At 38.0% G+C, this 15,216-nt stretch overlaps 1 protein-coding gene across 1 annotated transcript in view; it reads left to right on the forward strand.

The window, feature by feature from the left end:
• The window catches only part of LOC100541182 (V-type proton ATPase subunit S1), a gene marked incomplete at its 5' end in the record, with an annotated part of 55,116 nt that overhangs the window by 33,748 nt on the left and 6,152 nt on the right, over positions 1-15,216 (forward strand). Inside the window, 3 exons of the mRNA XM_031552124.1 lie at positions 10,222-10,463; positions 11,069-11,122; positions 14,731-14,968. Of these exons, the coding sequence (XP_031407984.1) occupies positions 10,222-10,463; positions 11,069-11,122; positions 14,731-14,968 (534 nt within the window). The remainder of the gene's footprint in view (positions 1-10,221; positions 10,464-11,068; positions 11,123-14,730; positions 14,969-15,216) is intronic.

Here is a 15,216-nt window from a genome sequence, read left to right on the forward strand (position 1 = left end):
TCATCAAGGTCACTGATGAAGATGTTGAACAAGACCGGACCCAGCACAGACCCCTGGGGGACACCACTGGTTACAGGTCTCCAGCCAGACTCTGCACCACCAACGACGACCCTCTGCGCTCTGCCAGTCAGCCAGTTCTCAACCCACCTCACTGTCCACTCATCTATCCCACACTTCCTCAGCTTTGCTATAAGGATGTCGTGGGAGACAGTATCAAATGTCTTTCTAAAATCAAGGTAGACTACATCTACTGCTCTTCCCCCATCCACCCTAAATTAACTAAGTTTTGGTGGAAATTCAGCTTTTTGAGGCAAACCTGTAATGTTTCATTTAAGTTTATCAAGAAAAAAAGAAAGTGTGCTAATCTTCCAACATGCATGGCTCTTAGTTCTAAGATAAGCTTTTTCTAGACTTTCTGATGTGGATTTTGTTTATATAAATATACCTTCCAGCTACACGCAACTGTCAGAAAAAATTAAGTGGATTACTGAGTATAAGAAAACAGTAGAAAGTAAGCACTTTTTAATTGATTTTCTATTAAAAAAAAACCTTGTTTCAACTTCCATGTTCAAAAAAATGCAGTTTGCTTGAATTATTGGCCTTTGCTTTGATTCATCAAAACTAGACAGACAGTGCCAGATTCCCCTCACAAGTTCCTTCAGTGCAAGTTCTGACTTTCTCTGAAAGAGTTCTGACAAGCAGATGGAGATGCTGGAAGCAAAGAATGTCATTGTCACATTGAACACAGTATTTTTATAGGGACCATCTGAAAAACATACCAGTATTTGGACTTTCATTCATTACAGATAAACCCAAGGAGTAGTAAGAACAATATGTAAATTTTAAAGCAAAAAATTAATTTCATTGAAGTTTAAGTAAAATGTAAGTGTAGCATATAATACCATCATACTGTCCGCATCTCTTACTTCAGTCAGGAGACAGGCTTTCCTGTTTTGCAGATTAGTCATCCAAAGTGCTATGGGATCAAAATTTTAAGTGCAGGAAAAGAGGTACTTATGGATGTTCATGTTTCTAATTCTCCTGCGACTACTCGACACTGGAGAAAAAAACAGTGTTGGCAACTCTCCCAGCCCTAGGAGTGATGCACTTTACCCTGTCTCCATATTTCAGTGATGTAGCCCACCAGACCCCTGTCTAATCTCAGTCCAACCTTCATTACATATCTCTTTCTTCTTCCTGCAGCAGAGACTCTTCATCCTTTTTCACATCTCCCATGGCAACTTGGATTCTATATACAGATATAAGAAAGTGGGGAAAACAGTTAGATGGAGTGGGTATTCCCCGTAGCAGTCTAAGACTAATGTAAAATCTGCAGCTTCTTTTATCTGTATGGCAGAATTGCCTGAGATCAGGCCCAACATCTAATGTTAAAGCTGGAGATATTGGCATCGGCATATTGCTTGAATAATAAATCTGGAAGATTCTTTGCAGGATTAAATCTTGGTTATATAGACATTCTCCCCCTATTTTGTATTCTAGGTTAAAAAACTTGGTTAGCTAAAATGATTCAGGTGAGTTTTAACAATTTGGTAGATGACCAGGACATTGTTTTCATTGGAATAATTGTATTTGGGGTGGTTGTCATAAGTGAAATATAAGTAGTGAATTTAAGTGTGGCCATTATTTCCAGTGCTACACACTCTGTTTTATACATATTTTGTTGTACTGTTTTATACATGCTGTGTTTTACTTTCTAAAATCAAGAGGTTTTTTTATGGACCAGTTCCTGTTCTTCCAGGAGTTAGCTGAAAAAGTGTAATGTAAAAATCATTTCAAAGTTGGAGCAATAAAATAACAGGAAATATTGCAATTTCCTTCAGAAAAATTGAGAGTACTCTGGTGTTTGTGGATATGCTTATTAGCCTATACACACAAAACGTTCCATGCCTCATTTTAAGGCCCTGTTAGTGTAATGATCATCTCAAGTGCTGCATCTCAGTGCATTTCCCTGCTCTGGGTTCTGGTAAGTGCACTGTTGGCCAGAACCACGGCTAACTATGGTTCTGGTAGACTAGCTCATTCACCTCTGCACCATATTTAACTGCACAGGCTGGCCATGAACTTGGTAAACACAAGTAAGAGATCTTGTACAGCCCAGTGCTGCAAAAGGACAGACCTATGAAGAAACACATCTATCCATAAACATACAGAATAACACTGCAGATTATGTTTGTACAGGCCACCGAGCTGAGCAGTTATATTGCAGTTCTACTGTCCCTTCTAACCAGAGATCTCAAAACCTCTTAACAGTCCTATCAATTATACAAGAGAGCCTTATCTCTTAGAGTCAGGTTTATATTTTCACTTTTCCTGTGTCCCAGCCTCAGTTTTGTGAAGAATTCTGGGAGATGAGATGCAGAATGGCAGGTCACAGTCCCTGAGCTGTTTGGGTTGCTAATAGAAGCATTCATGGTTGGTGAAGGAGGCATCAGTTGATAATGTGAACCAGTAAGCTTGGTCTTATATCCTGCAAGGCACTAAAGTGTTAGTAATCATTGTTAATAAATGATTGCCATTGACATAATAACCTCATTTCTGTGCATTCTTTTTTTTCCCCTGCTCTGTGAGAATATTAATAAAAATGTGAAAAAGAAGCTAAGAACTCCACTGAGCAAAAGGACATGCTACTCAGTTTTATTCAAATGTCTTGATTAGGCTTACAGCTGCTTTACAAAGGTGTGAAATGGCATGCAATTCACTTCAATGTGCTAGCATTAGTGGTCTAATGAATTCATACCAACTGCTGAACTGGAAAGGAAAAGGAGAAACTATGATTATATCTAAGAATTTTCACTTCTCTCTTTTTTTGGTGAGGAGCCCATTCTATTTTCAGCAATGCTAATTAAACTTGCTTTGGAAACAGGATTCCTGCTGTGCATTGTTAAGTATGACCACCTAAAGCTCCTTTTGGTCCTTCTGCAAACATCACTAGATCTGTGTTCTACACTAGCTTTGTGTTCTACACCTAGATCCAACTGAAGATCCTTGCAGCCAGCTGGCATAAGAATGAGATTTCTGGCTAAGGAATTGTCTGCTTCAAAGTATGTTTTTGATCTGCTGAATCCCGTTCTTCCATGAGCCAGCCTTCTACACAGTGCACTTGGATCTTCTTACTTTGTGTAATTCTTTCTGCATACATACATATGTGAACACTACAGGCAACCAAGTCCCCATGTATTGTCACTGTTCAGTTACACTTAGATTTTGAATTAGATGATATCTCTTTTAAAGTATGTTTCTCTTGTTGCTTGTTACTAGAACAACTTTTCTATGTAGTGTTTCCCTGAAGAGAAGCATGTTACTGGCCTGCTAGCTTGTTCTGTGTGCTTTGATGATTCTGGTCAGTTTGAAGCTTTTATTTAGGAAAAAAATTGTGGACAGGAAGTGTGCCTGAGTAAAAAATGTAAGGACTTGGATCTCTCAATCCAAAGTGCTTACTCTGGCTTATATATGTATGTATGGAAATGGATTTTTCTAAACCAAGTTTCTAAGTTTTCCCAAATCTACGCAGTGCACATTTTTACCTGTTTTGTTCTGTTGATAACTATTTTGTCTTTACCTCATGCTGTTGGCACTGAAAAGATGTAATGTGAAAGGAAAGAACAATTTGGAAATTTAGTTTTGTTTCTGATAACACCAGCACATGCAATTACTTGGGATTTGTGCGGTTTTAAGATATGTAAGTTTTACTGTATTAATATGCAAGTTGTAAAATATCAGGTAATCTAAGCATGAATAGAAACTTCAAATTTGAAAAACCACCTTGAAGTTGTGATAACCTGCTGCCTTCAAAAGAGATAGTTAAAGGAGCAAGAAAGGTTCATTCAAATGAGCTTCTGGTAATTCCTGATAAGCTAGGCATCTCTACTGGAAATGTTCAGAAGATTCTGAAAACAGACATGTCACCCTACAAACATTCTTGGTGGAAAATGCAGTTTAAACATCAGTTCAGCTGCAGCAGCACAGAAATGTTATCTCTGTCAGTCTTAATAATAAGGAATGAATGTCAAAATTAGTTGCAGATAGGTGAGATAATTTGCAACTGAGTATGAAAGACTGTAGTTACTCCATTGAAGTTCGCATTTGAACTTAGTCAAAATTTTTTGCTACTTTGAACCAGGTTCTTTTTTTGTTTAGTACTATTTCTGATTTAATGTCTGTATAGATGATGGACAGACATGGATCTTAGGGTTCACACATTGTATTGGTAAGTTAATTCATACAGAATCACAGAATTTTAGGAATTGGAAGGGATGTCTAGAGATGATTGAGTCCCACCTCTCTGCTCTGCTAAAGCAGGTTCCTTGCAGTGGATTGCACAGGAAAGTGTCCAGAATATCTCCATAAAAGGAGACTCCACAACTTCTCTGGGTAGCCTGTTACAGTGCTCTGTCACTGTCATTGTAAAGAAGTTCTTCCGTATATTTGTTGGGAAGTTTATGTGTTCCAGTTTTTGGCCATTGCTCCTTGTTCTTGCCTCATCCAATTGCCTCTTGCACTTTAGATATTTATAAACATTTATCAGATCCACTCTCGCTATTCTGTTCTCCAGGCTGAACAGCCCCAGGTCTCTCAGCTTCTTCTCATACCAAAGATGCTTCAAAGCCTTTTATCATCTTTGTTGCCCTCTGCTACGCTCTCTCTAGCATTTCCCTGTCTTTCTTGAACCTAGGAGCCCAGAACTGGATGCAGTATTTTAGATGCTTCACCAGGACAGAGTATAGGGGAGGATCACTTCCTGCTAGCTGCACTCCTTTATAATGCAACCCAGGATGCCACTGGCCTTCTTGGCCAATTCAAACAGTAGGAATAGCAAAAAGCAGTAGAAAAAATGTGCAGTTTGTTTAGTAGGTAGGAAATTACATCTTAACATTGTGGGGCCTCTATCTTTTGAAGTACAGGAACCCACGCTTTGAACATTGTGATGGAAGCCTTCCTCATCATGCCCCTTAGTCTAGTATTTATGATGTTTACATCTTTAGATGACTTAGGACAGAATCACACAGAACAGAATGGTTGTGGCTGGTAGGGACCTCTGGGTCCACCTGCACCAACCGCTGCTCCATCAGGGACACATGGAGCAGATTGCCCAGGTGGCTTTTGAAAATCTCCAACAAGGAGACTGCACAGCCTTTGGGCAGCCTGTGCCAGTGCTCCATCACCCACAAGGTACAGAAATGCAGTTAGAACCTCCAGTCTTTGTTTATGCCCATTGCTTCTTGTCCTGGCTCTGCACACCACAGAAAAGAGAATGTCCTCTTTGTGTGCCCCCTTCAGGTATGTATACACATTGATGAGATCACCACAAGACTTCTCTAGACTGGACAGGCCCAGTGCTCTCAGTCTTTCTTTACAGGAGAGTTGTTCCAGTCCCTTCAGCATCTCTTTCCAGTAACTCCATGTCTCCATATCTGGGGAAGGGGCAGAACTGAACGCAGCACTCCAGGCATGGCCTCAGCAGTGCTGAGCAGAAGGGAAAGATCCCCTCTCTTGACCCTCTGGGGATACTTTGCCTAATGCAGCCCAGGATTGGCCTTCTTTGTGGCAAGGGTCCATTGCTGTCAATGTTCAGCTTGGTGTCCACCTTGACTCCCAGCTTCTTTTTTGCCTTCCAGCTGGGCAACTCCCAGTGTGACCTGGTGTCTGGGGTTGTTCTGTGTCTGGTGCAGAATTTGTACTTCACTGTGATGAACTTGCTGAGGTTGTAGTCAGATTATTTCTCCAGCCTGTCAAATTTCCTCTGGATGGCAGCACAACCCACTGGTGTATCAGGGAATGAATCCAAGGTACATCCAATCTGCTCAGGAAAAAAAGGAGAGATAGCTTGAGATTTAAATGAAACACAAAGTTAGCCAAATGCAACACCAAAAGCGAGATTATATTTTAAAATAATAAAGAGAGGGACAAAAAAAGCAACAAAGACAGTAACAAAATGGAAATCATAAAAACCTTGAAAAGTTCAAACTCAGAACCAGAGATAACTGGTAACTGCTTGACATTCTACTTTTTTAGAGGTCAAATATTGTTAGGCTATAGGTTTATGCCAATGGTTTATAGGTTTGCTCAAAATAAGTTTGAGCAAAGACATTCCTTCTGCTTGTATGTGATTTTTCTAAACTTGATTCTGGAAATAACATATTTGTTCACTGATCTTAAATTCCGATAGTTACCATTACCATGAGCCTGCAGCTCAGATTTTTGATGCAGTATCTTTTAGCCGAACTGATGTACTGGCAGGGCTGGGGCTGGACTAACGGTGATGTTGCTGTCTGTGTTGAGGCTGTGATGTTAGATCAATTTAAAAAAACATAAGAAACTGACCTTTTTCACATGAACAAAAGGGAAATGGAAATTTCAGAAAAAGGAATGGAAATGTGCTTATTCTTGACTGAGCCATGAATACTGAGTGACCTCTGATATGCTACAACAAAACCCCAGCAAGCAGCATTATCTGCTGTTGTCCTCGGACCAGCACCACAGCTCTTGGCATGCAGCAGCTTTCTAGCATCATTTTTAGAAAGATGCCTTGTGAGAAAACATTGTAATGGTCTCTCATATTAAAAAATTGCAATTGTGCATTCAGCGTGGGGTCCTGTCAAGAGCTCTGCTGATGGTACATTAAATGTAGATGCAGTTCAAGCTGTTGAGGCAAATTCTACTCCAGATACCAAGTATTTGTGTTTGGAGTGCTCCAATCACATGGTCGCAGTGCCTTCCCCTCCTCTGATTTTACACTGAACTCATGATTCAGGCTTAAATTTGTAAGTGACCCAAAAGCATTTTTTATATCCCCTCTCACAGTGCATTTTGAGTTTTTGTCTTTGAAATACAGCCCCTAAATATTTTTGGGTCTCTTTTTTTTGTGTATCAGAATAAGTTAATAATAAGATAGTAAGTTATGATCTGGTTCTTATACTGCATATTCTGTATTTTATTTTGTTTTGCTTTTAATGGAAGCTGAGATTTTATGTAGTTTTGTGATTCCAGCATCACAGTTCACAGTACCAGTATGGAGCCAAGGACTGGGATGCAACCCAAAAAGTGAAAGGAAGTGTAACCTTCTTCCTCATTCCCTCCCTTCTCTGACACTACAGAATGACCTTTTGTTTCCTGTCAGTGTTACAAGAAGAGCAGCAACTCCATAGAGCTGTGGTTACAGAGCCATAATGTTAGAGATGAAAAGGAGCAATGGACACCATTAGGACACTTTGTATTCTTACTGATGTTCACACTTAAATATAGCCATGAACAAGTCAAGAAGTGCAAGACTGAAAAAAGCATAACCATCTGTTGAACTGTTATCCAAAAATCTTGCTTTTGAACTAGTACAAAATGTAGCCTGTTTTCTATGGTTCATTACCATTCATAATTTCAGCCAATTAAATTTTATTTCCCAGTATTTTATGGGTTTTTTTTACATGTATTTGCAAGCATTCAATTTCTATATGTTTGTATTTTCAGATATATAAAATGGCCCCAAATCTTTTTTCTTGTCCGTAGCCATTCTGTTTCAGAACAGCCAACAATAAGCCAGCAATGACAACAAAACAAATGAATAATTTTGGATCTGTTTGCTTTGAAATAAAATCAGCATATCTGTGCATCAAAATGTAGCCAGTTTGGCTAGCTTTCTCCTTTCCAAGAGAGATGATTACAAAGCAGATCAAAGGGAAGAATCTTGTCCAAGCTTCTACTGCAGGTTCAATAGTGTTCAATTGAGATCTAAGACAATGTCACCATTTCTTTCCCCCGTATCTTGTTTGATCTTGTCTTGTGATTGCTCATTGTAAATCTGAGGTCAGAAATGCCATTGATAAATCCAGACAAAGAAGACAGTGACTTGCAGTACATACAGTTCAGATTAGGTAAAGCTGAAGAGGGCACCAAACAAAATACAGTGTAATGGTTGAGAATTCTGCTACTATGGATTGTTTCTAAAAAATTTGATTGATTTACAAAAATTTAGTGTAAATATAATCAATGTCTCAAGGAAGTATCTGTTCATTTATGGAACTGTTATGGGGAGAACAGTTTTAATTCAGTAAACTAATGGTTCTGCAGCCACAAAAGGAAACTTATTCTTAAACAGAGAGATGGGGACATTTGGGGAGAGCTGCCCGCCCCAAGCTGCAGGATACTGCAAGGAGCCATTGCTGTCCTCAACCTTCCAGCAGCTCCTAGGCTGTGTATCTCAGATCCTCTCCTTCCAGCCTCAGGACTGAGCTTTTCTTGAATTGCTACTTTCTGATTTTGAATGTGCTAAATTGCCTCAGCCACGGGTACCTTGTACACCTGCAGGCTGACGGGATGGATATACTCGGAGGACATTCCTCTAGAGAGGGGACACTTTCAGGCTCCTGTTTGGTGATGTTGTGCTACCTACCAATAGCAGTGCACATAAGGACTGCTATTGGTCCGAAACTTTCTCTGTTTTCTGTCACAAATATGACTGACACAATGCCCACTTTTAGAAATGTGCCTGGCAAGCTGTGTTGCCTCTCTTCTTCAGCAAGAGCAAATTGGTTAAAACAGGTGTAGTCGGGGAAAACGAATGGATTTCTTAGTCCCTGACACCCCTACTTTACAGGTAAATGCTCTTCTGGTTTATATGCTTTTTCTGACACCAAAGGGAATCTTTATGTGAAAGCTTCGTGTCAAAGTACTGGCAGCAGAGCAATAGAAATAAAGCTGCAGTCTCATGATGATATCCTAATGGCTTTCTTTTTATTTTAAGATACTTTAAACTAATCCCCAAACTCAGCCCAATCACAGTCTCCAATGCAGCATTGTTTTCAGCTATTACCAGGTGGTTTTTAAAGCCCTCCTTAGATGATATGCCGGGCCCACATAGTGAAGTCAATTGTTAGACAGGATATAATTTAGACTTCAGCTCTTCCTCTCAGTTTGAAATAAAATGATTACATTTCAGGAGAGCCTAAGGGAAGATTAAAAGTTTTATATCAAAAGTTGAATATTTTCTTTTGTTGTGCACTCTTCTTTTAAAGGAAATGGTATTCATTTAAAATAATGCATGTTCTGATGTATTTGAAAAGGCACTACTCTGCATTAAAAAGAAATTCATAAAGTATGCATGTATGAGAGAGGAAGATTGCAATCTTCATTTGAGTGTTTAGTTAAAGGATTTTTACTCAACCCATTCTGCTTTGTTCCTACAATGAGATAGCTATCTGCAAAGACACATTGTAAATAACAGATGTCCCACAGTGTTTAGAGGGCAGCAGTTAATATAACAAAATTTGGGGGGGGCTCTTCTCTACAATCAGGTTATGAAGTCATACGATATCTTCTTTCAAACTGGAAAAAAAGTCCTTGCCTATCTTTAAACTTGTTAGATATGGTTTGAGACAGTAGATCAACATAATTACAGTTCTGGTAACTCCTGTGACACTTCTCATTTCTTATATTCTAAAGTTATCCAAAGGCAAAGGCCACTAGCAGGATATCAAGTTGTAAAGCTGATGCATGTGTTAAAAATAAATGGCATAGTACAGGTATGAGTAAAAAGTGAAGACATGAACAAAAAGATAAAGTTTTTATCCAGTACAACCAGATAGCTTTTACTTTTGGTATCAGTGGGGCTCTTTTTAGCAAAGATGCCCTGGGCACATTTGCAAGAAGGCACCAATTAAAGGAATTCCTTGAAGCTTCCTTAAAGCAAATGTATCTGCAGTGAAGTCTCTTAGAAAAGTTCACCTTCTCATCCAAGTGAGCATAATCTTCTTCCAGAAGCCATCAGAAGAGCCTAAATACAGAACTGCAGTGGTTTACTAGCCTGCTTATTGGAATGAAGAGTGTGAAAATTGTTCCTGTTATCAAGGAGCATGGTCACCGAACTGTTAAGTTAAAATTTTCTTGTGCTATTATCACAGAAGAGATAAAATTATTTCACTATATTGTTTGTAATCTAATTGTATGTATTTATATGTTAACAGAAATTTATGCTACCATCTTAAGGCAGCACTAGCATAGTTTTATATTCATTTGTCTCATATAAGGGGTACTCATTTTACTCACCTGACATGGGAACCAAAGTTAATACCACCCAGTTAGGCACCATGCTGCCCATTAAAAAGGCAGACAATTATAAATATTAAGTTCAACTGCAGATTTAAGAATAGAGGTTCACTGTGTTCAGTTCTCTCTCAAAGGTTATGAAGTGTTAATGTGCTCTTATTCCAGATTTTTAGAAAACCTGATGTGATGTGGAAATTAAGACGACAGTTAATGGCTACTGAAGAAGAAGACGATTCGTCATATCCACCTCTGAATGTGACCACTGGAAATAAAACATGCATCCTTTTCTATGCTAGTAATTTCAGCCTTGTTGTCAATGGTTCAATTTTAATAGAATTGACAAATGCGACATTTGTTACCCGGAGTGTGGATATTTCTTCCTCTACGTGCTCAGACGCCAACACAACGTGAGTAGAACAAAAAATTTTAAATTTCACTTACATATTGTTCTGGAAGCTAACAAATAAAGCAATGGAAAGAATAAAACTTAATTTTCTTCTACTAAAGCATACAAAATAAAAAAATATTAAATTTAATATTCTTGTATGAAGAAGATTGAATTAAGACCACCACAATTTTTCAGATGCCTCTTCTACATTTGCTGTTTTTTCCTTCTGCATTATTTAGTTGCTTGCTTGTTTATGTTCGGTTTCTCTGTGCCCAATCTTGCCATCTCAGAGATCTCCACTAGCATTAACGAGATGATTGTTTCATTGTAAAATTCTCTTGAAGTGCAGTATTGCCATTTGGTAGGTGGTACTTCAGTTGAAAATACATTAATGAAACATGATCTCTGCTTTCATTTGTTTTGAAGCACCTCCTCTTGGTTAAAAAAAAAAAGGCTATAGAAATATTTTGTCATATTTTTCTGTGTGCTTTCTGTACTGTGAACCTTTTCTACATGACTTTTGTAATTGCCTATTGATTTAGAATATTTCTTCTGATTGAAATGTCACAGTGATTTAATTAAGGCTGACTACTCTAACATTAAAAATCTTTTTCTTACTCTTAGACTGTCATTAAAATACACAAAGCCAGTGAATGGAATCAACAGCCTAGAGATAAGGTAACTTATGATTTATTCTTAAATAAATCTTTGTGATGTACAAAACTCATTTGTAAGTTAAGACAAAGAAAAAAAAGTGGTGAAAAGGTTATTAAAATCGCGGTTTTGTTTTTATTGCTGAGGAGTTACCATATAGTAAAGAATATCTAAGCATGCTCAGGTAAAGTTCTGAAAAATAGTATAAACAATCATTCTGTAAGACAGTGGCACACGAAACATCTTATTTTGATGGTAGGATCAGAACAGGATTTCCCTTCTTAGGGAAATCAAACTTTAATTTGGAAATAATTCTAGGAGTTGAAGTCTGCTTGCCTTGCCAGACTTGTGTTTCATCCTGATATGGATTACCAGTGTACTCTGTCAGAGTTAGCCTGTGGCTAACAAGGGCTGCAAAAACTGATAATTTTTCTGCTCTGTGGATGATGGCAAGAGCAAGCTCCTTCCACTGTAAGAATAGGGAGGAGAAAATAAGGAAACAGGAAGACTTGGGATGAAAACTCAAAGAGAAAACATGCTGCTTTTACTTTTGCTGATGGACTCCAGGATAGCATCTGTACTGCTGTGAGAATTTCTATACAGCTACTGGTCCACTAACCTCAGTTCTTTCCTCAGCAGCAGGAACAGCAGTTAAATGTTTTCCGTAAGCTCTGTCAAAGACAATGTGACCTGCTCTTTTCATTTCAGTTTATTTCCTGCTTAAAGAGACAGTCATGTCGTTTTAGGCCTCTACTAGCTCCCATAATACAGTATTGCATAGTATATAATACGTACTTAACAGAACCAGAACAGTCCATTGATCTTTTCATGATTCGGGAAGACTTTATTTACTTTGCTCATCCCAGCGTATCTGTTCTCAAGAACTAAAACCCACAGAGATACATTATAACTTCTGTTTTCCCCTTCTGGTTCATTTCAATTACATTTGCTGTTGAAGATTACTTCTTGGGAAGATTACATTCTGCCTCAATAGACAGGACATGAGCAGGGCAAAGAGGTGAGAAGGAACAGAAGACAGAGCCATAACTGCATTATTTTTTCTCGGTAGAGGTTATTTAATAAAATAAAATAGCACCAGACAGGACCATGGTTAAATAGCTCAATTTGTTTCTCACTAAGCTCAATAAACTCTAACCTCAGCAGTGTAAACTCAATCCAGAGCGTGCCCTTACCACCCCAAGCCTACCACATTATGCTGAGCAGCTAGGCATATCACACCTCCTACAAGCAGCTGCAATAGCTGCCTCTTCTTGTGGAAACATGCCTCGCTCTTCCCTCTAGGAAGAGCAGTGCTCAGCCTCCTGCACTTCCCATAGAAGGGTGAACTGTTCAGGTTTTATGGCTGTATTACTTCTCTGGAGAGAGGTACCAAATTGGACAGAAGTGCTAATGCTCTGTCTGGCATTAGCTGACTAGAGTTTCGTTTCTCTTTTCCCTACTTAGATTTCTAAGAATGTGACTGTTGTACAGCATGTATTAAATGGAATTGCTCCAAGAACTGTGGTGTAAAGTCTGGTGCATATCAATTATGCTTCTCTTACAATTTTTGGAACAACAGTAATTCCAGATAACTTCCTTTTCAGAAACATTTCTCCTTGCAATGAATAGCCACGTGAGATGGTGATCAGTAACAAGTAGTGACAGTTAGAGTTCACAAGGTTATCCGCCACAAAGGGAGTCTAGCATACAGCCAAGAACTGTTTGTGCCACAATACTTAAAGAGTATAATGGCTTTATGAAAGTTTGCTTCCTGCATTGGCTGTAATGTTCAGTGTGAGCACAGCATTTCCTGTAAAAGGCAAGATAAAAAAAGCCTTGTAAAACTTGTTTGTTCATACAGTGTGTTTCCAAAGAACTTCCTTATTTTCGCTTTCTTGCCTTCTTAGCAAAAGTACAGAGCACACTCAGCACTTGTGGCTGGCACAAGATTTAAGTATGTTTATGTATATATTACATATTTATGTGTATTTATAAAAGGCCATGTCTTTAGGTTGAAGAAGTTCTTTTAGTGCCTGCAGATGAAAATTCAGTTCAAATTGTGCTATATATCAGGAAAAGATTCTCACAATTAGTATCTATGCTAATACATTTCTAAATTTTGTACCTTTATCATTATAACAGTGGGATAATTTTCCATATATACTTGTATACTAGATGCAGTTCAAAGGGTATGTTCATTTTTCACTGATGTTTATGGCTGAATATAGTGTGGAAAGAGCAGTTTAAGTTCAAGACAGGAATGACAAAAGACAAAACATCCTTTTCTCACCTGAATGACGCTTTGAGTTCTATGATTTCTTCTGAGAATTTTAAAACTCTTCAGGGTTATAAAATTATATAAATCAAAAGCCACTGATTGTTAAAAAACAACAACAACAAAAACCCACAACCAACCAACGAACAAACAAACAAAAAAAAACCAAAAAAATGAAAACAAGAAAACAGCTCAGTGTAGTAATTTTTTATTTTACCCCTAAGGAACATTGATTGTATTGAGTTTAGACTTTAATTTGAATGGATGATATGCTACTGAAAGCAACTGATTTAAACAACCAATAGAGAACACTATTACTCTGTATCGTGCCTCATTTATAGGTGACTGCTTATTTTTCAAACATGTCATAATCGCATCTAAATATTTCCCTAGATTTTAAAATCCACACGTAGTGATGCCCATAGTGGTGTGGATAGACATTAGAATATTTCATTTTGAATCAAGCCTGACTTATTGATAAATGGATTACTCTTATAAGCTCCTTGTGGTTATGTGACTCTGCAAACAAGAGAGAGGTAAATATGCAAAACAAGTGGGGACTAAGTATGACGCAAAATATAATAAGGAGAAAAGTTTATCATTTCCTGAAGAGATAATTTGATTACCTAAAAGCTACTGGGTAAAAATGGTAAAGATTAAGTCATAGTCCTGATATCTGTAGGTAAGAATTTACTTCTGTATATTCTCAGTTATTTTTCTTCAGAACATTTGTTCATACTGCAGTGGTAGTAACACTTATTTAAATCCCACGGTTGTAAACTACTGGGAACCGTTTTTGCAAAATGAGAAAATATTCATTTGTGGCTAAACAACTACAAATTAGGAAAGTTGGCTGACAACCCTTCTTCCCATCTAGTAGAGAAAACTGTCTTTTACTGTAAATTCAGACATTTGCAAAGGTAGATTGCCATTTAAGCATCTGAATCAAGGAAGAATTACAACAAATCAAAATAGTTATCATGGCTGTATCTGTCATAAAAGCATTTTTTTTCAAAAAATCCCATAAATTATTTATTGAAACCACTACAGGCCTATTGATAGTGTCTTAAGTTTTGGTCCACTCATTATAAACTGCTGGTAACTGGTGAGATACTGCATTGGCATAGGCTCTTGAAGAATGAAATCACATTTTCTTGCTCCTTGCCTGCCACAGCTTGTGAGATGAAACCCCAAGAAGCAGTAGAAATGTTCACAAAGGCTATTCACTTATGAACAGTCCTAATGATGTGAGACGCCAGCTGTGATGTACCTTTATTTGCCACCAGTGCTTTATCAAATGAATGTTAATTTTTCCTTCTGGCATTTGGACTTTTTTTTTATTCTGTTGTCTTTCTAGGTTTTTAATGACCAATATGTTCTATGGAGGCTCAGCTAGAAATTGGTTCACTTTGGATTCAGTTGAGATTGTACAAGATGAAGAAAAACTTGCTAAGTATAATGTATCTGTCATCTCTGCTCCTGCAGAGTACTCATTTCATTGTCAGCTGGTGGGAACAAGTAGTCTCTATCTGCCAAGGCTGATTCCATCCAACATGGAAGCAATCAACTGGGATGTTTTCATTTTCAGGTTCCAAGTGAGTACACATTGCTATTTCAGAGATAATTCCAAGAATTATTACTTGCTATTGTAGGTGCCGAACGACACAAATTCATAATGCCCTTACTTTCAATTCGACCTGAGGAAAAATGTAAAAGAAAATCTGTTCCCCCTAGGTGAGCTATTCAAAAAAGGGGTAAAAGAGATGGCAGTTGCTGAACAGTAAGAACATGGAAGTGCAGCTGTGAAAAACAAAACCTCCAAAGTTGTCCACAGAAAAGAAAA

The sequence above is a fragment of the Meleagris gallopavo genome, chromosome 1 (genome assembly GCF_000146605.3).
Source record: "Meleagris gallopavo isolate NT-WF06-2002-E0010 breed Aviagen turkey brand Nicholas breeding stock chromosome 1, Turkey_5.1, whole genome shotgun sequence".
In the NCBI taxonomy this organism is placed as follows: Eukaryota; Metazoa; Chordata; class Aves; order Galliformes; family Phasianidae; genus Meleagris; species Meleagris gallopavo.